Source organism: Phoca vitulina, unplaced genomic scaffold, assembly GCF_004348235.1.
Source record: "Phoca vitulina isolate PV1807 unplaced genomic scaffold, GSC_HSeal_1.0 scaffold39, whole genome shotgun sequence".
Taxonomy (NCBI): domain Eukaryota; kingdom Metazoa; phylum Chordata; class Mammalia; order Carnivora; family Phocidae; genus Phoca; species Phoca vitulina.
In genome coordinates this window covers 9,974,095-9,996,918 of record NW_022589742.1, presented here as the reverse complement: position 1 = coordinate 9,996,918, position 22,824 = coordinate 9,974,095, and the positions used below count along the sequence as shown (strand labels likewise).

At 42.4% G+C, this 22,824-nt stretch overlaps 1 protein-coding gene across 4 annotated transcripts in view; it reads right to left on the bottom strand.

The window, feature by feature from the left end:
- ARHGEF6 (Rac/Cdc42 guanine nucleotide exchange factor 6) overlaps window positions 1–18,821 on the bottom strand; it is a 114,818-nt gene extending 95,997 nt beyond the window's left edge. Inside the window, exons 1-2 of one of the 4 annotated variants that reach the window (XM_032428218.1) lie at window positions 17,675–18,821; window positions 709–1,126 (exon numbers count right to left, since the gene is read on the bottom strand). In XM_032428218.1, coding sequence (XP_032284109.1) covers window positions 709–873 — 165 coding nt within the window. In that variant the 5' untranslated portion in view covers window positions 874–1,126; window positions 17,675–18,821. Of the gene's footprint in view, window positions 1–708; window positions 1,127–15,280; window positions 15,414–17,674 lie in introns of those variants that run through there. The other 3 variants (XM_032428220.1, XM_032428217.1, XM_032428219.1) reach the window with 3 other exon arrangements.
- Between the last annotated feature and the right edge of the window lie 4,003 nt (window positions 18,822–22,824).

Here is a 22,824-nt window from a genome sequence, read left to right as displayed (position 1 = left end):
AGAATTCAGGTTATGCTCACAGTCACATCCCTTGCTAACCTTAAGAAAAGAGCTGTAGGATTCAACCTTTAAACTTACTTAAAGTGCCTACTTTAGAAATTACCCATCCTCGTGATCATGGCTTTCCAACATTAAAACTTTTGGCTTTTTAGAAGAGGGTAAGGTTAGTTTCACTTTGAACACATGGTGCATTCAAAACACATATCTGGTTTCTACTGTTTTAGCAAACCTTTTCTGACATTTTGGATTATTTCTCCCGGTTGCCTCTGTTTCAAAGGGTATTTTATTTCTTTGAGCAGAAAATCGACATTGATTCTAGCCAAACTGTCAATAAATACCATCAATATCTGTCATAAATCATCCCATTATTACGCAGACTCATATATACCCCAAGTTCAAAACACTCCCTTGGTACATGGGGAGGTAGAACACGTATCTCTGGACGGAGCAAACGATAGGGGTATTTTCTCCTTGTCCCCTGCCACCAACGGGGTATCACGGTTTTACTATCTTTGGGCGCCCAACTGCGAGAGGATAACCTTTCATTTTCTGAGTTTCTCAAACAACAAAAACGAGAGAAGGCCTAACTCTTAGGAAGAGATTCAAGGGGGCGAGTCCCATGGCCCGGGCAACAGAACATCTCAAGGGTTACATTATTGCTGCTCTCTGGTGGTGAGCAATCCCAAAGAGACTGCCCATTTCCCTTACCTTTTCTAGAGAGCCCGGCCTAAGTCTGTTGATCAGTTTGCACAGCACTACCCCATTCTTCAGTGAGGACTTCAAGAACTCCTCCGGGTCACAGACGGTCTTTTTGGGGGAATCTAAAACTCCCAAGGATATAAGCCATGTCACGATTCGCTCCTCTGGATTCATCACTGAGGACCGCACAGCTCCCTGGGGCAGCTGCAAGGACTAAGCCACATCCGTAATTGCATCTGCTACTGCCTTCCGTTTTTATAAGTTCTCTTCTGTGGCTTGCAGAGCAAAGCGTTTCGACAACTTTTCTTAGATAACGGTGGAACCCACTCGAATTACGGGACCTTAAAGCCACAGAGATCACACTTAAAAGATGAAGAAATAGAAGGAATAAAAATCCTTGGATAATGCTGGGTTTCTTTTTCCAAACCTGCAAAACAAATTCATGAGGGTTAAAAAAAAAAGAAGAAGAAGAAGAAACACACACAAACAGCCCCCCCGCAAAAAAAAACCCAACAGTGCAAGAAGCTGTAAAGGAAGGAAGTGAGGAGGATGCTGGGGAGGGAGGAGAGAGAAGGAAGCAAGTGCTCTTGGAAAACAGAGGGGACCTTGGAAATGAGACACTCATGGGCCAGTCTGGGAAAACACTGTCAATAAATAGTCTAGCCCCAGTGAAAATCTGGCTTCTGTCAGGAGGAAGATGCCAACTGGCTCTTAGGTCAGACAGATCTGAGCCTCGTGGGGAAGGTAGGCTGAGAAAATTCTTCTGAGAAATGGCCGGATGTCCTCATCCTGTCTCACAGAGCTGGTGTGTCATGATCATTCCTCCTAGAACACCTTGATTGCCTGGTGATAATGTGCCAAGCACGTGAAGACCGCGCCTGCTGTCAGCCATCACCATGTATAAGCAGAAGCTAGAAGAATGGCATTTTACTTTGCAGCCAAAACGCTATGTTTAGGGAAATAGGCTAAGGATAACATCTGACATCCTGTTTACTTGCATTCTTTAGCAATTCTTTTTCTGGACCTGGTTCCACTACACAATCCAGCTGCAGTACCCCTAGCAAAGGCACAGACACAGTCCCATGAGCAGTACAAAATACTTGAAAACAGAACTTTTGAGAACAAAAGAGTGCTTGTCCTCTGTCTATACTACAGTCTGGAAAGCTGATGCGTCCCCAACAAGAAACACTTTGCATTAAAAATGCTGCTCTGAAAAAAACAAACCTGGTCTAGAACAAGAGATCTTGTTATTCTCAAACATTTTCACAACCAGTTGAAAGAGTCATACTATTGGGAAACGTACGAGAAGACTAATGTGAGCAGCATAGCCTTAAACCGGCAAATGCATGGACCTCCCCGTCAGTCACTGCCCCTCCTCACGCCAGGGATCCTGCTAAGCTTCCGAATCCTTCTCAACACAGCTTTAAACATCTACCACCGAATAATCAGCTTAGATAATCCTGCTGAATGTTTTCAAAGCTTCCTCTTCTTGCCCTGTTCCTACCTCTTACCACACTTCACTATTATTACTTGTTGATATGTTCCCTCCACCAGAATGTAACCTCTCTAGAGTAGACGGCTTGTCCATCTTGTTTAACACTGTTCCCAGCAGCTCCAGGTACACAGTAGATGTTTAAAAATGCTGAATGAGGGGCGCCTGGGTGGCTCAATCGGTTGAGTGTCTGCCTTTGGCTCAGGTCATGATCCCAGGGGTCCTGGGATCAAGCCCCGCATTGGGCTCCCTGCTCCTGGAGGAGTCTGCTGCTCCCTCTCCCTCTGCCCCTCCCTCCCTCGCTCCCCCCACCCCGTTCCTGCGCTCTCTCTCTTGTTCTCTCTCTCAAATAAATAAATAAAATCTTTCTTAAAAAATGCTGAATGAGGGGTGCCTGGGTGGCTCAGTCGTTAAGTGTCTGCCTTCGGCTCAGGTCATGATCCCAGGGTCCTGGGATCAAGCCCCGCATCAGACTCCCTGCTCCGCAGGAAGCCTGCTTCTCGCTCTCCTGCTCCCCCTGCTTGTCTTCCCTCTCTCGCTGTGTCTCTCTCTGTCAAATAAATAAATAAAATCTTTTTAAAAAATGCTGAATGAATGAATGAATTCATATGTCTTAAATCAAAACTTTTTTCCTTGCTAATGATTTTTACTTTTATTGAGATATAATTGACGTATAATAAATAACACATATTTAAGATGTCTGATTTAATGAATTTTGACATAAGTATACACCTGCAATACAATCACTCACACACACACACACACACACACACACACACAAAATCCAGGTAAAACTTTCCATCATCCCCAAAAATGTCCTTGTGCCCTTTCAAACCCTGTCCCCCTCCCTTCCCTTCCAATCTGCTTTCAGTCCCTGTAGATTAGTTTGCATTTTCTAGAATCATATATAAATGGAAGCATAGAGTATGGTACTTCCCTTTCTCTGGTTTCTTTTGCTCAGCATCATCATTTTGAGATTCATTCATGTTGTTTTGTCTATCAATAGTTCTATAACAAGGATTTGACCTCCAAATGTTTGGTTTGATGTAATTACACTTAGAAGCAAAATAAGTATAGTCAATCAAAAGTTTTAATTGACTTTTGACCACAGCCAAAGCTATGTCATAGAAAGAAATACAAAATCTATTCGGTGGTAAATTCAATTCCCAAGTCAGACCTACTTGAATACATTTTTCTATGTCATTTGGACAATTTTTCAAAACTGTACTCTACAGACAAACAAATCTGACAGTATTATTGAGGTATCACTTATATTTTCTGATCAACAACAAAGCCAAAGTAATTTCAGGAACCCAGCCTAGCCCAAAACAGGCTTAAGCCCACTGAGGTCACCTAGATAAAAATCTGCCTCATTTTAGACAATGGCTATAGCAAATTACTCTAAGTACTAAAAGTAAAACCAGAAAAGCAAGGCCACCTCCTCAAGGCAGTTCTATTAGTATGAAGATTGGGAGTTAGGGTCAGTATGGAGATTAAGGAATGCCAGGATTGTAGCAAGCATGTGGCTGAATGACTAGCCATGGAACCGAGGCTGGCTAGGGAAGCAGGGGACGCCACAAAGGAGCTGATGTACTAGGGGTGTAGGGTGGGACGCTGGAAGACTAGAGGTCACAGTGATACAAAGAGCAACAGGCTTCCCACGACAGCATGAGTAAAAAGAGAAAAGGTTTCTCACTCGACTGCCAAGCCTTAGTAGTATGCACCCTGGGCCACTGAGCCAGCCTCGTCGCTCACTGGCTTTCCCACCTGCATCCTCTCATCCTAATGGACTCTCTGGCAGAGCACAGTTTGGTTGATTCTCCAGAAACACCTCTTTGATCGTGTAATACTCCTGCTCAAAAACCCTCAAATCTCTCCATCGGCTAAAGCCGTGATTTACAAAGAACAATGTACAAAAATAATCACCTCTTGTGAGGGAAGGTGGAGAAAAGAATGAAGACTTGGGAGCCCTAGTCCCCAGAACCCTACTTCAGAAGATCAGCAATGGGGCAAAGGAATCTATATTATTAAATACCCCACTTGAGGGGCGCCTGGGTGGCTCAGTCGTTAAGCGTCTGCCTTCGGCTCAGGTCATGATCTTAGGGTCCTGGGATCAAGCCCCGCATCGGGCTCCCTGCTCTGCGGGAAGCCTGCTTCTCCCTCTCCCACTCCCCCTGCTTGTGTTCCCTCTCTCGCTGTGTCTCTCTGTCAAATAAATAAATAAAATCTTTAAAAATAAATAAATAAAATAAAAATAAATACCCCACTTGATTCTGATAAGGGGGATTAAGGTCACACTTGGAGAAACAAGTTGGCTTATAACCTTCCACTCCACCCCAATTTCTTTTTTATCTTTAAAGATTTTATTTACTTGAGAGAGAGCACACATGAGCAGGGGGAGGGGCAGAGGGAGAAGAGGGCTCCCCACTGAGCAGGGAGCAAGATGTGGGGCTCGATCTAGGACTCTGGGATCTTGACCTGAGCCGAAGGTTTAACCGACTGAGCCACCCAGGCGCCCCAACTCCACCCCAATTTCTGCCAACATCTGGGTCATGACCACTCAGTTCCTTGACTTCCCTATTTGTGACTGATGGATTACCTCCAGCCCCTCTTTATGCCTGCTCTGTGAAAATGGACCTGGGCCTTTAAATCATTTTTACTTTGCCAGCTGGCACGATACGAAGTTTTATCGGTAGCTGGTGGCAGACATTGCAGGAAGGAGGGGTTTTACTTCCTGTTTCCTGTGTGCTCACTCCACAGGCTCTTGCCGAGCTCCCAGCTTTCTTAGCGCTCCCCTTCTGCAACACTGGCTTCCTCCAGTGCACAGTGGGTAGCAGCTTCCCCTGGCACCCTTTGGGGGGGCGGTTCTATAGCAAAGTATCTCTGGTGAGACACCTCCCCCGTGAATGGGAAACAAGCACCCTCCCAGGGCACATTTTTAGCAAGTTCTAGAGGGCGGCTGTCCAGCGAGTTCCACTGACTCAGCCCCATGGCAACTTCTGTAATAAGGCATGGATCTCAGCTGTAGGTGAAGAGGGGAGGTTCTCACGGCTCCAGGGAAGTGACCAGTATGTATTATTTCATATTGTACCTGCTATGCCTATACTCTTTTAGAGTTCTCTTTACTTCTTACTAGTCAATCCCTCATTACTCCAATCCCCTGTTACTGTTAATAATTATGTTAAACTTTTCCTGTTCAAATCCCTCTGTGGTTTCTCTGTCCTGATTGGACCCAGACTGACAGGCCTCGTTATCTTCAACGAACACTCCTCTGCTTTAGCCAACCACTTGCAAGGTCACAACTTGTACTTTTTGGCATCACACAAATTTCTCTGCTTCCTAAATCATGAATTCAAACATTACATTTTCTAACCACAATCTACCATTTTTCCAGCTGGCTTGTTTGGTTTCTCCCATGACAACTAGCCCTTAACCTTGTAGGGATCTTCAAAGCATTGTTTTCCAAAATGATTATACAATTTTACTTTCCTGAAATCAGATTCTGATTTCCCATTGCTCCATATCATAGCTAATACACATTTCAGACTTTTATTTTTTTTTTAAGATTTTATTTATTTGTCAGAGAGAGAGCATAAGCAGGGAGAGTGGCAGGCAGAGGGAGAGGGAGAAGCAGGCTCCCCGCAGAGCAAGGGAGCCCAATATGGGACTCGATCCCAGGACCCCGGGATCAGGACCTGAGCCAAAGGCAGTCGCTTAACCAACTGTGCCACCCAGGTGCCCCATTTCAGACTTCTAAATTTTTATTTTCATGGGTGTAAAATTTACTTTTCTATGATTACTAATAAGGTTAAAGCATTTTTAAAAAATTCTTTTTTAGAGAGGGAAAGAGAGAGGGTGGGGGGAGGAGCAGGGGGAGAGAGAGAATTTTAAGCAGGCTCCACGCCCAATGCAGAGCCTGACCAGGGCTCAATTGCACAACCCTGAGATCATGACCTGAGCCAAAATCAAGTCGATGCTTAACCAACTGAGCCACCCAGGTGCCCCTAAAGCATTTTTTCATGTGTCAATTGGCCGTGAATATTTCCCCTTCTGTGAAATACTTGCTCATTTCCATTGTCTACTTTTCCACTGGTTGTCCTTTTGTTATTGATTTGTAAAAGTTTGTAATACATTATGGATACTAAACCAATGTGTTTGTGAATATCCTCTTGTACTCTTGTTTTTCATCATGGTGTAATATGTGGTGTATTTTAGGAAATAGAAGTTCTTGATTTTCAAAAATAAGATACTTTATCTCACTCTCATGTAAAATAAATCCAGAATTTGGCAGTCCAAGGCTAGCATGCAATCTCATTGGAGACCCAGGATTCTACTCTCCTGCTACTTCACCATCTTTAGCTTCCCACCTCATAGTTCAAAATGACTGTTTATGTGAACTTGGACTAGGCAATAAGGGTTTCTTAGATATCAGACCGAGGCCACAAGCAACAAAAGAAAAGAATAGATAAATTGGTCTTCATCAAAATTAAAAATTCTGTGCTTCAAAGGACACCATCAAGAAAGTGAAAAGACAACTCCAGAATGAGAGAAAATATTTGCAAGTCATATATCTAATTAGGGACTTGTATCCAGAATATAAAAAGAACTCTTACAACTCAATAATAAAAGGACAAATAACTAAAAATGGGCAAATTATCTGAATAGACATCTCTCCAAGAAAGATATAAAAATAGTTAATAAACTCAGGAAAAGATCCTCAACATGATTAGCAGTCAGGTAAATGCAAATCAAAACCACAATGAGATTCCACTTTACACTCATTAGGATGGCCATAATCAAAAAGACAGATATTGAGGTACCTGGCTGGCTCAGTCAGAAGAGTATGCGATTCTTTTTTTTTTTTTTTTTTTTAAGATTTTATTTATTTATTTATTTATTTTAGAGAGAGAGAGCACAGTGGGGGTTGAAGCGGGGGGGTGGGGGTGGGGGTGGGGAAGAGAGAATCTGAAGCAGATTCCGTGCTGAGCATGGAGCCTGACAGGGGGCTCAATCTCACTGCGAGATCTGGACTTGAGCTGAAACCAAGAGTCAGACGCCTAACCTACTGAGCCACCCAGGTGCCCCAAGAGCATGTGATTCTTGATCTCAGGGTCATAAGTTCAAGCCCCATGTTGGGTGTAGAGATTACTAAAGAAAATTTTTAATAACAAAAAAAAAAAAACCCCAAAAGATAATGACTAGTATTGGTAAGGATGTGGAGCAATTGGAACTCTCCTACATTGTTGGTGGGAATGTCAAATAGCACAGCTGCTATAGAAAACAAAATGTTAACATAGTCACAATATGGCCCAGCGATTCCTCTCCAAGAGAAATAAAAACATGTGTCCACATAAAAACACAAATATTCATAGCACTATTAGTCATAATAACCAAAAAGTTAAAACAATCTAATATTCATCACCTGATGAATGGATAAATAAAGTGTTACAATCAAATATTACTCAGTCATAAAAATGAATGAAGTGCTGATACAGGCCACATCATGGATAAACATTGAAAACATACTAACTGAAAGAAGCCAGACACAAAAGATCATGTTATATGATTCCACTTACATGAAATGTTCAGAATAGGGAAATCCATACAAACAGAAAATAGAACAGCAGTTGCCCAGCACTGGGGTGGGGGTTGAGGGGAAACTGGAAGTGACTGCTAATGGCTATGGGGATTTCTTTTGGGGGGAGGTGAAGAAAATGTTCTAAAAATGATTTGGTGATAGTTGCACAACTCTGAATATACTGGAAGCCACTGAATTGTACACTTTAAGTAGGTGAATTATATACTATCTGAATTATGTCTCAGTAAAGCTGTTATTTTTTAAAAGGCAGTTGTGAGTTAAAAAGAAAAAGGCTGCTTGAGCTCCAGCCATCAAATCTGCATTCTAGCCATAAGGGAAAAAGGAAGGGGAAATAAAACAACAGTCCTCCCCCCACACACACAGTTTACTAGGAAAAATTTATAACTTACTGAAAAACTGGAAGAATAGTATGATGATCTCCTTCATACCCATCATCCAGATTTAATAATTAGTAACATTCTGCCATATTTCACTTGCCTACATAGGTACAGTGGCTGTATTTTTAAAAATAAAATGGGGCATGTGGTGGGCTCAGTCAGTAGAACATCTGACTCTTGATCTCAGGGTCGTTGAGTAAAAGCCCCATGTTGGATATAGAGATTATTTTAAAAAAAATAGTAAATAAACTATTCATAACACTTCACCCTAAATACTTTAGCATGCATCTCCTAAAATTAAGGACACTTTCAACATAACCAAAGATTTATATCACAACTAAGAAAATTAACAATAATTCACTAATGCCATCTAATTTTCAGTCCACAATAAGATTTCTCCAATTGTCCACAAAAATGTCTTTTAGAGATTTGTTTTCAAAGCAGCATCCAATCAAGTTGCCCTTCCTTAGGGTCATAGTACTGACTTTGTTTTGAGGCAAAAAAAAAAAAAAATCTGAGTGACTGTAGTGTTCTCCATCATTTGTTTCCCTTCTCTTGGGGATCAACGTCCTGCATTGCTTGTTGTCTCAATGTCTGGAAAGAGTTGGTCCATATACTTTATCCAGTTTTCTAGTTGTTTCTATTAGGAGAAAAAGTCTGTACCACATAATCTTTCATGGGTAGAAGCAGAGGTTGGCTTAGTCTACTTTTAATTTTTCTTCTACATCATACAACAAAGAGACCTAATACAGTTCATTGTTGTGATAAGGGCTCTTTAGATATTCAGGATATTGACCTTTTGGTATATAGGTTTTAAATTTTTTCCTAGCTAGTATTTGTCTTTTATGTATTTTTTTTTTTCAAAGATTTTATTTATTTATTTGACAGAGAGAGAGTACAAGCAGGGGGAGTGGCAGGGAGAGGGAGAAGCAGGCTCCCGCTGAGTGGAGAGCCCGACGTGGGGCTTGGTCCCAGGACCCTGGGATCATGACCTGAGCTGAAGGCAGACGCTTAACTGACTGAGCCACCCAGGTGCCCCTGTCTTTTATATATTTCTTAACAACTACTCTACAGAAATTTAAAATTTTGTAGATAATTAAATATACCAATCTTTCCCTTTATGATGCATACCTTTTATATGCTTCAAGTCCTTCCTCAAAGTCACTTCAGAAACTTATCCTAGGGTAATGATGACAAGTTCAGAAGATATATGTTGATGACAATAAAATCACAATCTGGGCGCCTGGGTGGCTCAATCGGTTAAGCATCTGCCTTCAGCTCTGGTCATGATCCCAGGGTCCTGGGATCGAGCCCCATGTCTGGCTCCCTGCTCAGTGGGAAGTCTGCTTCTCCCTCTCCCTCTGCAGCTTCCCCCACTCATGCTCTCTCTCTCTCTCTCTTTCACTCTCTCTCTCTCAAATAAATAAATAAAATCTTTAAAAATAAATAAATAGGGGTGACTGAGTAGCTCAGTCAGTTAAGCATCTGCCTTCAGCTCAGGTTATGATCCCAGGGTCCTGGCTCCCCACTGCTTGTGCTCTCTCGTGAGCACGCGTGCTCACTCTCTCAAATAAATAAATAAAATCTTTTAAAAAATACTCAATTGAAGAGAACTCCCTGTTGTGGAGAAAGTGTTTTTTTCCCCTAAAGGAGTGCTAACAAAGAAGAATGGAGGCCATAGGTGTTGGTGATTCTGAAGTGGCCATCAGGAAGAGGATTTGGTGATGTTGCAATGAGGTGTGAGCGATGAGGGGTTCCACTCAGATCTTCGATCCGGTCATAGGAGCTCTGTAAAAGCCCACTTGAAGAGGATGAGAAAAACAGGCTATAAACAGGGTGAAAATATCACAAACCACATATCTGATAAAGGCCTACTATCTAAAGTACATTTTAAAACTCTCAAAACTCAACAGTAAAAAAAAAAAAAAAGGAATCCAATAGAAAATGGGCAAAAGACATGAACAGATATTTCATGAAATAGAATGGGTGGATGGTAAATAAACACATGAAAAGGTGATCAATATCATTAGCCACTAGGGAAATGCAAATTAAAAACCACAGTAAGATATCACTACACACATAGCAGAAGAACTAAAATAGAAAACACTGACAACACCAAATGGTGCTGAGGATGCAGAGATACTGGATCACTCAGACATTGCTGGCGGGAAGGGAAAATGTTACAGCCACTCTGGAAAGTAGTTTGCAGTAGTCTGCACTTGCCATACAACTCAGCAATTATGTGCTTGGGCATTTATCACCGAAAAAAATAAAAATATAAAAACCTATACATGGGGGCACCTGGGTGGCTCAGTTGGTTAAGCATCTGCCTTCAGTTAGGGTCATGATCCCGGAGTCCTGGGATCGAGCCCCACATCGGGCTCCCTGCTCAATGGGGAGTCTGCTTCTCCCTCTGCCCCTCACCTGGCTCGTGCTTGCTCTCACTCTCTCTCTCTCTCTCAAATGAATAAACGGAGTCTTTAAATAATAATAATAATAATAATAATAATAATAATAATAATAAAACCTATACATGAACATTCATAACAGCTTTATTTGTAGCAGCCTCAAACTAGAAACAACCCAAATGTTCTTTCTTCAACAGGTGAATGGTTAAACAAACTGTGGTGTATCCAGACTACAGAATCCTAAACAGCAATAAAAAGGAACAAACTACTGATACACACCACAACCTGGATGGATCTCAAGGGAATGATGCTGAGTGAAAAAGAAGCCAATCCCCAAAGTTACATACTGTATGATTTCATTTATATAACATTCTTGAAATGACAGATGCCCAGGGGCCTCACAACGCCAGAGGTACAACACACATGGAAAACCCTTGATGTCGACAAACAATACAAAGACATATAGTATTATATAGTCTGCTTCCCCAAGAAGTGGATTTTCTCCTTCTGGAGGGGCAACTTGAGAAAAGGCATCATATAGTTCCCCAACAGAGCCATTAACTTTGCCTTTAAGGTTAAGTTTAAGCAGGTATTCTTGAGATGAGTGCAAAAGCACATAATTTTGGAGGTGTTCTACTGACAATCTGGCATTCTGTGGTACCCTGGGGGTCACGTCTTTCAGCTTTTTCTACTCCTTACATTTTGCCAGAACCCACCTGGCAGCCAATATTGGGAAATTTGTCAAGGACAGAAAATTCAGCTCTCTCCCTTTCTCCACCATCATGGCGTGTGTGGTTGACTCTGTTCCTCACCATGTCTCCTCGCAAGACTTTCAAGATCAAGCAATTCCTGGCCAAGAAACAAAAGCAGAATCGCCCTATCCCCTAATGGATTCGGATGAACACTGGTAATAAAATCAGGTACCTCTTGAAGGGGAGACATTGGACAAGAACCCAGCTGGGTCTATGAGGAGCTGCACATGAGATGGCACACATATTTATCCTGCATCAAGGTCACTAGTGTCTTACTATATCAAGCTGGAAACATCACCACTATCTGGACAGCTGGTCATGTTTTATTGGGGAAGTGATTGTTCTCTTTGTTTCTATGCTTCTGCACTAGTAGGTTGGTTCAGTAATAACTAGTGAGAACTTTTGTTTAAAAAAAAAAAAAAAACTCGAAGGCCTAGAAGGCTGTCTTATGAAAATCACCAATTTGGATGGCCAGTGTGGTCTCCCCATTCCATACTGTGAAGTGGTAGGTGATGATGCAGTCTGGTCACAAAGAACTGACATCACATATGAAAAGAACTGACATCACGTATGATGGGACCTTCATATATAATGGGTAGAAGATTTTCAGAGGTGAATGTGGAAAAGCCTTTATCAAGAGTGTATGGTCCAGGAGTGCCTGGCTAGCTCAGCCAGTAGAGCATCTGACTCTTGATCTCGAGGTTGAGTTTGAGCCCCACATTGGGTGTAGAGATTACTTTAAAAAAAATCCAAAAAGCAAAATACAAAATAGCATGTATGGTATGATCCTCCTTTTTAAAAATAAATGCTTAAATATGCCTAAAATTGAAGCATATAGGGGCACCTGGGTGGCTCAGTTGGTTAAGTGTCTGCCTTCTGCTCAGGTCATGATCCCGGGGTCTGGGATCGAGCCCCGCGCTGGGCTGGCTCCCTGCTCAGTGGAGAGCCTGCTTCTCCCTCCCCCCTCCCCCCACTTGTGTGCACACACTCTCTCTCTCAATAAATAAAATCTTTTTAAAAAATTGAAGACTATACCACAGCTGTTATCACTGAACACTCATTAAATATTTCTTCATCTTCAGATGCAGAGTGTTCAATTAATCATACTCCTCAGTTTACCATGCATGTAATCCTACATGAGGACTCCCCTCATACTTTTCCTTCATTCACAAACTCTCCTCATGGACACCCATTCCAGTGCGTGTGATAAATGTCATTAAATATCCATGTTCTCTCACAAGGTTTGTAGTGTGCTTTACATAAATGATATCACACCATAAATCTTGTTCTCTTTCTTACTCCTTTTTTTCATTGAACATAATAGCCTTTAGCATCTGGCTAGCTTTGCTGTCTTTCTTTGCACCATGACAACTGCCACAGTTCTTGGTAACTTCCATATCTATATGGATGACCAGTCCAACACTGGCCTCTGACTGCCTTGACCTTCTCATTTCCCATGATCTTGGCTTTTACTTTCTCCACCCATTCTCATAAGCATATTCAAATTCCTATCATTACCAAAAATGCACCAGCTCTGAAATCTCAAGTTCAAACATTCAGCACTCTACAATCTTATAGTTTTCCAGATCATTTCTTCTAGTACCCCTATCCCAACCATCTTGTTATCCACTTGAGCCCACACCTCTTTATGGTCCATCACTGCCCTCCTGTCACCACTCTCCTTGTTTTTTTTAAAGATATATTTATTTATTTATTTATTTATTTATTTTGAGAAAGAGCAAGAGAGAGAGAGAGAGAGAAAGAGCATGAGTGGGGGGAGGGGCAGAAGGAGAGAATCTTTCAAGCAGATTCCCTGCTGAGCGATGAGCCCACCGTGGGGCTTGCTGAGGGGCTTGATCCCACAGCCATGAGATCATGACCTGAGCTGAAACCAAGAATCAGACGCTTAACCGACTGAGCCACCCAGGTGCCCCTACCACTCTCCTTTTTAACCAGCTTAGATTCCATGATCCATTGTTAGAATTATTTCCTTGCAAATTCCCTCACCTTTCTTCCTCCACTTTCCCTCCACCATAATCATCTGCCAAAATCCCAACCCTGGCTAAATTCAACTTTGCACTAGCTGAATGTGACCAGAGAAAAACTTTACAATAGTGATGACTGGACTCACTTCATTACTTCACACCTCTCCCTAAAACTTCACACTCAAATATTCAACTGCTTACTTGTCATTTCCACGTCACTGTAGCACGTATTTGTGAATATACTAAAAACCATGAATTTTATACTTTAAATGGGTTAATTGTATGGTATAGGAATTATATCTCAATAAAGCTGTTGTATATTTTAAAAAGAAGGAGGAGGAGATAAACTCAACCCATCTCACCCCCCCAAATTGTCGAGATTATTTTTAAAAATAAAAATAAAGAAGGGATTTTTACCCACAAGATACCAAGACATACTATAAGGCTATGATAATTAAGTAAGTGTGGTGTTGACTCAAGATTAGGTGAAAACAAATCAGTACAAAAAAATAGAGAGCTGCCCAGAAGCCAACTCTTGCCTATGTGGGAATTTGGTATATGACAGACATAGTATTTTAGATCAATAGGGAAAGACTGCCCCCTCAATAAATGATGTTGAGACAATTGGCTACCCATTTGGAAAAGAGGTAGATCACCAACTCATACCACAAACAAAAATACATTTTGGCCTTGGGATAAGGTATTCCCAAAAAGGACCTCTCCCCCCCAAAAAGAAACCCAAACCAGAAACATAGGCTTTCTTTATACTGCATCCCAGAATTAGGCAGACTCACTGGCATGGCCAAAGCTGTTTTCCTATTTTCTGGCCAGCACATGCATCCGCCAGCTGCTGGGAGCGCTGGGGTTAACAGCTCACACATGCAGCCACCTCCTTAGAATTGCTCTAGCTGTTGGGGACTACCTTGCTTTATTACTTTTCCTTGTGGCAGGACCACAATAGCTACAATTTTACAGACTTGCTATCTTCCAGTTCTACAGGTCAGAAGTCCAACATAGGTCTTGCTGGGCTAAAATCAAGGTGTCAGTAGAGCTATGCTGCTTTCTAGAGACAAGTTCTGGGGAGAATCCATTTCTTTGTCTTTTCCAGCCTTTGGAGGCCATCTGCTGCTATGGTCTGAATGTTTGTGCCTGCCCCCTCCCCAAAGTTCGCCTATTGAAATCCTCACCCTCAAACATGATGGTAGTAGGAGGTGGGGCCTTTGGGAAGTGAAGAGGTCATGAGGGTGGAGCCCTCATGAATGGAATAAGTGTCTTATAAAAGAGACCCCCAGAGTGGGGTGCCTGGCTGGCTCAGTAGGTGGAGCATGTGAATCTTGATCTTAGGGTTGTAAGTTCAAGCCCCATGTTGGGTACAGAGATTACTTAAAAAAATAAAAATAAAAGAGGCCTCAGAGAGCTCTCTAATCCCTTCCACCAAGTGAAGACATAGTGTGAAACCACTTAGAATCTTTTAAAAAAAGCGGGGGACGGACACCTGGGTGACTCAGTGTGTTAAATGTCTGCCTTGGGCTCAGGTCATGATCCCAGGGTCCTGGGATGGGCCCTACATCAGGCTCCCTGCTCCATGGGGAGCCTGCTTCTCCCTTTCCCTCTGCCTGCCTCTCCCCCTGCTTGTGCTATCTTGCTCTCTCTCTGTCAAATAAATAAATAAAATCTTAAAAAAAAAAAAAGCAAGCAAGCCCTGGCTCTGAACCAGGAGGAGGGCCTTTACCCAACCATGCTGGCATCTTGATCTTGGACTTTCCAGCCTCCAGAACTGTTAGGACTTGTTTACAAACTACCCAATCTGGGGTATTTTATTATAGCAGCCAGAACAGACTAAGACACCTGCATTCCCTGGCTTTCAGCTCCCTTTCTCCGTCTTCAAAGCCAGCAACAGCAGGTTGAGTCCTCATATCACAGCTCTGTCCCACTCTTCTCCCCTCCCTTCCATTTTTAAAAACTCACGTGGTCAGATTGGAACCACCTGGACAATCAAGGATCCTCTCCCCATCTCCCTTAATGACATCTGCAAAATCCCTTTTGCCACCTAAGGTAAAAATTCACAGGTCTCAGAGATTAGGATATAGACATCTTGGGGAGGGGTCATTATTTTGCTTAAGCTGGAGAAGTACAATTTTTTAAAAAATGAGATATTCTCCAAACCTAGAAATCGTTCCCATAATGGTAGTAGAGAAAGAGAACACTTTTATCATTAAATAAACATTAAACCAGAATGTGATGTGCATCATAGGTAATCTACTAAGAGATTGCAAAGACAGAAAGAAATCTCACCCCTTGATGTAGCCAGGTAAATACAACCTATTACACGCATGTTCTGAAGATAAATGATGGCCTACTTCCTAAGGAAGAGTGCCTCACGGCACCATTTGTCACACATAGCTAATCCTAACTTTAATTTGTAATTGGTGTGAATATCTGTTAGCTAATTGGCTTTATCGAGATAGAAATCAACTTCTCGGGTGCCTGGCTGGCGTAGTTGGTAGAGCATGGGACTCTTGATCTTGGGGTTGTGAGTTCAAGCCTACCCTGGTTGTAGAGATGACTTAAAAATTAAAATCTTAAAAAAAACAAAAAACAGGGACGCCTGAGTGGCTCAGTCAGCTAAGTGTCCGACTCTTGATTTCTGCTCAGGTCATGATCTCAGGGTGGTGGGGTCAAGCCCCATGTCGGGCTCTGCGATGGGCATGGGATCTGCTTAGATTCTCTCTCTCCCTCTGCCCCCCCCCAAAAAAACAAAACAAAAAAAAACCACAAAGAAAAACATAAAAACCAATTAAAAAAAAACCAACTTCTCACATCTTTATGGCAGGAAGTAGTTTTGCAACTTGGAGCAAGGCGCCCGCTGAAGTTAGGCTCCTACTAGCCTCCTGCAGAAGCTAGGACATAGCTCTCTTAAGGATTTTTTTAAAGATGTATTTATGTATTTGAGAGAGAGAGAGAGAGTGCGTGCGCGCACACACACAGGCAGGGGAGGGAGGGGCAGAGGGAGAGGAAGAGAAGCTCACTCCTCGCTGAGTGCAGAGCCCATATTGGGGTTCAATCTCATGACCCTGAGATCATGACCTGAGCAGAAACCAAGAGTCAGATGCTCAACTGACTGAGCCACCCAGGAGCCCCAGGGGTGCTATCTCTCTAGACGTTCACATCAAAGAGATATTCCCAGGTCCTTGAGAAAGACACTCCTGAGTCACAAAGCTGACAAAAGGTCTATGTAGTCTTCAAAAGGATTTACATACATTTCAGACATAAGAAAGTGCTTAAAATTACAAGTTTCTAAGGTAAATGCTTTGAGAAAAGAAAGGGGAGGGAAATATCATACCTTATTTTCAACAGGGAAAACTTAAGCCCCTTATTTTAAATGTGTATTTGTCCTTATAATCTCCTCCCTGTATTACTATAAAATAATCACATTAAAAAATTGTTAATCATCTCCATTATTTTTTTTCCTTTCTCTGGGGAAGTTGTAGCCATCTAAATCAAGCGAATGCATAGAAAAACACAAAGCAAAGCATTCATCAAAATTGTGATAGAGGGGCGCCTGGGTGGCTCAGTCAGTTAAGCGTCTGCCTTCAGCTCAGGTCATGATCCCGGGGTCCTGGAATGGAGCCCCGTATTAGGCTCCCTGCTCAGCGGGGAGTCTGCTTTTCCCTCTCCTTCCACCCCTCCCCTCTGCTTGTGCTCCTGCTCTCGCGCACACGCACGCGCGCTTTCTCTCTCTCAAATAAATAAATAAACTCTTTAAAAAAAAAGAGTTCTCCTTTTAAGGCCAATAAATTTCTCCTGAGGTCCACTGATTACATAAGCAACATCACATTTACATGATAATTTAGACCCTTCAGTAAATGTTCCATCTTTCCAAATAATTTTTTTTCAGATTTGAAATACAAAGATTCCCATGGCCATCATCTAGTATCAAAGTCTTATTATTTTTTAAGATTTATTTATTTACTTGAGAGAGAGAGAGTGGGGGGGAGGGGCAGAGGGAGAGAATCTTCAAGCAGACCCCCAGCTGAGCGTGGAGTCTGAGGTGGGGCTGGATCCTACAACCCATAAGACCATGACCTGAGCAAAAACCAAGAGTCGGATGCTCAACCGACAGAGCCGCCCAGGCGCCCTCAAAGTCCTATGATGAGACAGCAGTTCCAGAGTACAGATGGAACCTCTGGTGTTTACTGTACATGTCTGTAATGTCTTAAGTCTTGAGGACACACCGATCCTATGGGTCATTTTTCACATTGGTCTAAATCAGTACTTGTATTATTGTAACAGTCAACTGAATATACATAACAGGCATTCATCTTTGTTTATCCATCTATACTGGGACTGGAGAGAACTTACCTCCCAACGTTAATCTCGTGATATCAGATCTGACTTCTGCAATTTCTGTCTCTAGATGACAGCTTTGTTTGTCTGTTAATTCAGTGTTTTTGCTTTTCTATTTTCTGAAACAACCTTCCAGATCAAACCAGTCAACAAAAGATTTCTGTGTTAAATTTAGAGCTTGAGTACACAGATGCATAGTAACCACTTTTAGTTTGTTATAATCAAAAATTACTAATATAAAGATGGTCCCACATGTACTGTGCCGATAATCAGAATGTTGGGTTTGTAAACCCACATCATGTCCATACCAAGAGCATGATGTAGAGCTAACCGGAATACGTGGTTGTGGGAACCATTACTTGGAGTGCAGAAAGAAAAAGTCGTGTAACAATGCTTGTCTTCTGAGTAAATGTGATTCTTAAAGTAATTGGAATAACCACTGCCATGAGTGGGACACCGATGTAGCCCTATGAGAATAGTAATCAATTTTCTAGACTATCTTTTTTCAGTTGAGTTCAGTATCAATATCCATTACTCTAGAAAAGTCCCTTGTGGGAACCACAGTGCAGTCTTCCTGGGGTGCTGACTTCCTGGGGTGAAAGCCTGAATCCAGCTGTTTCTCCTTTACTTTGCTGGCCATGTGGGTGATCAGCAGCACTTGACATTGGACAGCCTGTCTTTCCTTTGGAATATCTTCACGTAGATGAGGCTTCCCAATTGATAGAGGGGGCAGACCTCTGCAGGCAGGTCCTTCCAGGTCCTGTGACCTTAAGTCTCAAGGTTTCTAAGAAAGAGAGAAGCCCTTTTAAGTATTGAACATGATTATGAGAAGCTTCAGTTAAATCAGGCACAGGATCTGGCCTCAGACCCAAATTCATAGACCTGCCAAACTAAGTTCAAAGGGAGAGAGTCCCTGCTTGCAAAAGGGGTCACTTTAATTTTTAATAAGCCTCTAGGTCACTTTAACCTGGTAGATTGCTGAATCTTAGCCAAGGAGTTTGATTCATTTGCTCTGCATATCCAGAGGACTGAGGCTTACAGGAACCTGCAAACATTGGCATAATTCCTGGACAACAGTAGAAATAAAATGACTTCCTCTGTCGTAGTCAGTATGCTCCAGTATCCCAAAAGTGGGCATTATGTGCATTAAGCAAGCCTTTACCACTGTCTGAACATCAGCTTTTTTTTTTTTTAAAGATTTTATTTATTTATTTATTCATTTGAGAGAGCGAGAATGAGAGAGAGCGAGAGAGAGAGAGAGAGAGAGAGAGCACATGAGAGGGGGGAGGGTCGGGAGGGTCAGAGGGAGAAGCAGACTCCCTGCCGAGCAGGGAACCCGATGCGGGACTCGATCCCGGGACTCCAGGATCATGACCTGAGCCGAAGGCAGTCGCTTAACCGACTGAGCCACCCAGGCACCCCTGAATATCAGCTTTTGAAGTGGGAAAAAGTTCAGGCCATCTAAACGTCATACATATCATAACGAGACAAAATCTCTTACCTTCTGCAAGCATTAGTTCTATGAAATCCAACTGTCTCCAGGCTCCTGGTAAAATTGGTTAAGGAGATGCTCTGGTGCTTACCTTGGGAGTGGCCTGTAAAGAATTCTACTGATAAATAGTACATCTCTTTAATATATTTTCAATAATTCCGTCTTTTTGGTAGGCATAGTAAGAGTCAAGTACCGGGGTGCCTGGGTGGCTCAGTTGGTTAAGCATCTGCCTTCAGTTCAGGTCATGATCCCGGGGAGGGGGGGCAGGTTCAAGTCCTGCATCGGGCTCCCTGCTCAGCAAGGAGTCTGCTTCTCCCTCTGCCCTTCCCCCTGCTTGTGCTCTCTCTCGCTTGCTCTGTCTCTCTCAAATAAATAAATAAAATCTTTAAAAAAAAAAAAGAGTCAAGTGCTGTTAAAATGCCCTTTTATTCAGATGGTTTTGTTGATGATACAACATTAACTGGGCCATAAAAAATATTGTCAGGTAATTCCCATAGCCCGGTCAAATTTGGCTTCTGTTTCAATCCATTTGCCCATTTCCTTTGGTGAAACACATTATTTATTTATTTTTCACATTTTTTTTTAATAACAAAAGTTTCTTACTGTAGGAAGAATGGGGCTTCTAAACGTGGAGTTTGCCATGTTTCCACAGCCCTGTTGCAGCTACAGTCAGCAAAATGAATTACTAGGAGCTGAGCATTTCGCTGTAAAGCCCCTAACGAATCAGCTATCAGTTTTCCATGAGATATTTTCCATGAGATATTTTTTTAGCTTAATAAAGAAAAATCCTCTACTGTTTTCTAAGTTGTGCTATTGCATGACCAGCACCAAACATAGATTAATTAATAGTAGATTTTATATGTTGGTTTTAAGTCCAGAACTAAGAATTGCAGCTGTAGGAACTGGTATTGACTTGTCTGCTTGTGCAGGTTTAATTCCAGACAAAACGTGAACTTCCCAGGCCGTATAAGTCATCATAGCATAGGAGGCCTTACATCGGCCACTTTTAGGCAGAGCACATTACCCATTGGTAAAGATTATTATATCTGCAATTTGTTTTTTAAGATTTTATTTATTTATTTGACAGAGAGAGAGCGAGCACAAGTAGGCAGACAGGCAGGCAGAGGGAGAGGGAGAAGCAGGCTCCCTGCTGAGCATGGAGCCCGATGCGGGGTTCGATCCTAGGACCCTGGAATCATGACCTGAGCCAAAGGCAGACACTTAACCGACTGAGCCACCCAGGCACCCCTACATCTGCATTTTGAACAAGAACATCATATAAATCAGGTCAGAGTTTTCAAAATTTGGACTCCTCAATGCTGGGAGAGAGGGTATTATCAATTTCAGTTGTCCAAACCCTCTTCAGATTCTAGAAACCAAACCAGAACGTCTGGAGAATGATCATGCAATTGCTTCATGAGAGGTTCTATCTGCTCTGCAAAAACAGGAATCCACTGTCTACAATATTGTACTGGTCTCTAAATTGTCTAAGTTTTTTTTTTTTTGTAGGCTGTTTGATCTGCAAAATGGGTTGACTGCTAGATGGTCACACTCTGTGGCTGATAGCTGACAACAGATGCCCTAAACCTTCTACCTCAGATAAGCAATACTGCAATTTGTCTCGTGAGGCTTTATGCCCTTGTAAAGCAAAAAAGTATAAGAAAGCCAAAGCATCAATCAGTTTTACATTGCTCTTTGGTTTCTGAGGCTGCCAGCAAACCATCTACATTTTGGAAAATTATAGATCCCTCTAGTGGAACAAATTTCTCTAAGTTTCCCTGTAAATGATTAGAAAAAACAATAGGGGAGTCTCAAAACCTTTGAGGAATTCTTTGTCATAAATACCGGACTCCCTCCTAAGCAAAGGCAAACAAGGTTTTGGATTCTTCTGCTATAGGAACAGGAACAGGAACAGGAACAGGAACAGGAACAGGAACAGGAATAGGAACAGGAAGGAAGGAAGGGAAGGAGGGAGGGAGGGAGGGAGGAAGGAAGGAAAGGAAGGAGGGACATGAGGGACGTGAGCCAGGGCTGGTGATAAGTGATCCAATACAGAACTGGGCTCCCTAGTAGCAATTGGGGTGTTAGGACTCTGGAGTAGTTGAGGCCAGGTAATAGCACTTAACCATCAGAAGCAGGGTGGGTATAATTACCATAAAGTACAGTAAAGTTGGAATGTCACGCATGCCTGACCCACAGGTATCTAATGAGATGACTCATAAAACATTGTGTCCTAGGGGCAAGATATAAGAACAGCCAATAAGGGTATTGCTTTATATATGTATAAATATTTTTATATTTAATAAAAATTCAATAAGCAGAAGTCTGAGGTGGCTATAGTTGGCTGCATCCCCCTCAAAATTCCTATGTTGAAACCTAACCCCCAATGTGAGGGAATTTGGAGATGGGGCCTTAGGGAGGTGATGAGGTCATGAAGGTGGAGCCCTCATGAGTGGGGTCAGTGCCCTTATAAAAGAAGCCCCAGAGAGCTCCCTCACCCCTTGTGTCATGTGAAGTTACAGTAAGAAGATGGCTTGGCTGTCTGTGAACCAGGAAGCAGGTTCACAAAAGACACGGAATCTGCCATCACCTTGATCGTGGATTTCCCGGCTTCCAGAAACATGAGTAATAAATGTTGAGTTTATAAGCCCCCCAGTCTCTGGTGTTTTGTTCCAGCAGCCCAAACAGACTAAAACAGAAGTCAACTGCCCCAATGGAAAAGTCACAACCCCTTTCCAGAATGAAGCCAGTTCGAAGACCCCAGAACCCATAAAATAGAGGCCAGGTTCCTGTGAGGAAGCACCCTACAACATGACAAATGTATCAGTAGTGATTTCCCCAGGCCTTTCTCCAAAAGCCTGTCTGACCACTTACTCAGCTAGCCAGGGAAAGGGGAATACACAGAACTTTTGAGGTGTAGTGCAACCAGGAAGTTAAGTAGACACTGATACCAAGCCCACAGTGTTATTGCAGCTACCCTGTTAGAGAGGATTTTATGGGGGCCAGGTAATAAGGAGATAAGGAATATTGGCTCAGATCTCAGAGTGGGTCCAGCAGTCATCTACATGGCTCCCAGATGAAGAGTTGGAATGAATATATTAGCAGTTAATCAGAATCCTTGTATCAGTTCCTTGACCTACACAGTAAGAGCTACTGTAATAGGAAAGGCCCTACAGAAGTCCCTGAAACCCTTCCCGCCCCCAACAAAAAAATCCTCCAGTGACCAATGTAGTAAATAAAAAACAACATCACATCCCTGGGCAGGGGTGCTGGGGATGGCAAAAATTAGTGTCACCCTCAAAACATTAAATGATGGAAGAGTCATGGTCCCCCATCGTATCTCCATTTAATTAGTCTGGCACCTGCCCAATAATAGTCCCAATTACTTTTACTGGGCTGGATGTGGTATCTTTACTGGAGCAGATTAACACAGCCTCTGGCAGGTGGCAGGTGGCTACAGATTTGGGAAAATAAGTTCTTTCGTGCCCATCTGGAAGAAAAATCAAAAACAGTTTCCGTTCTCATGGAACAGACACCAATACAGATCCACAGTCTTACCCCAGGGCTATGTTATTTCTCCTGTTCTCTCTCATAATATAGCACCAAGGTACCTAAACCATCTGGCTATTTCATAGAACATTATATGGGTCCATCATATTGATGGTATGTTAAT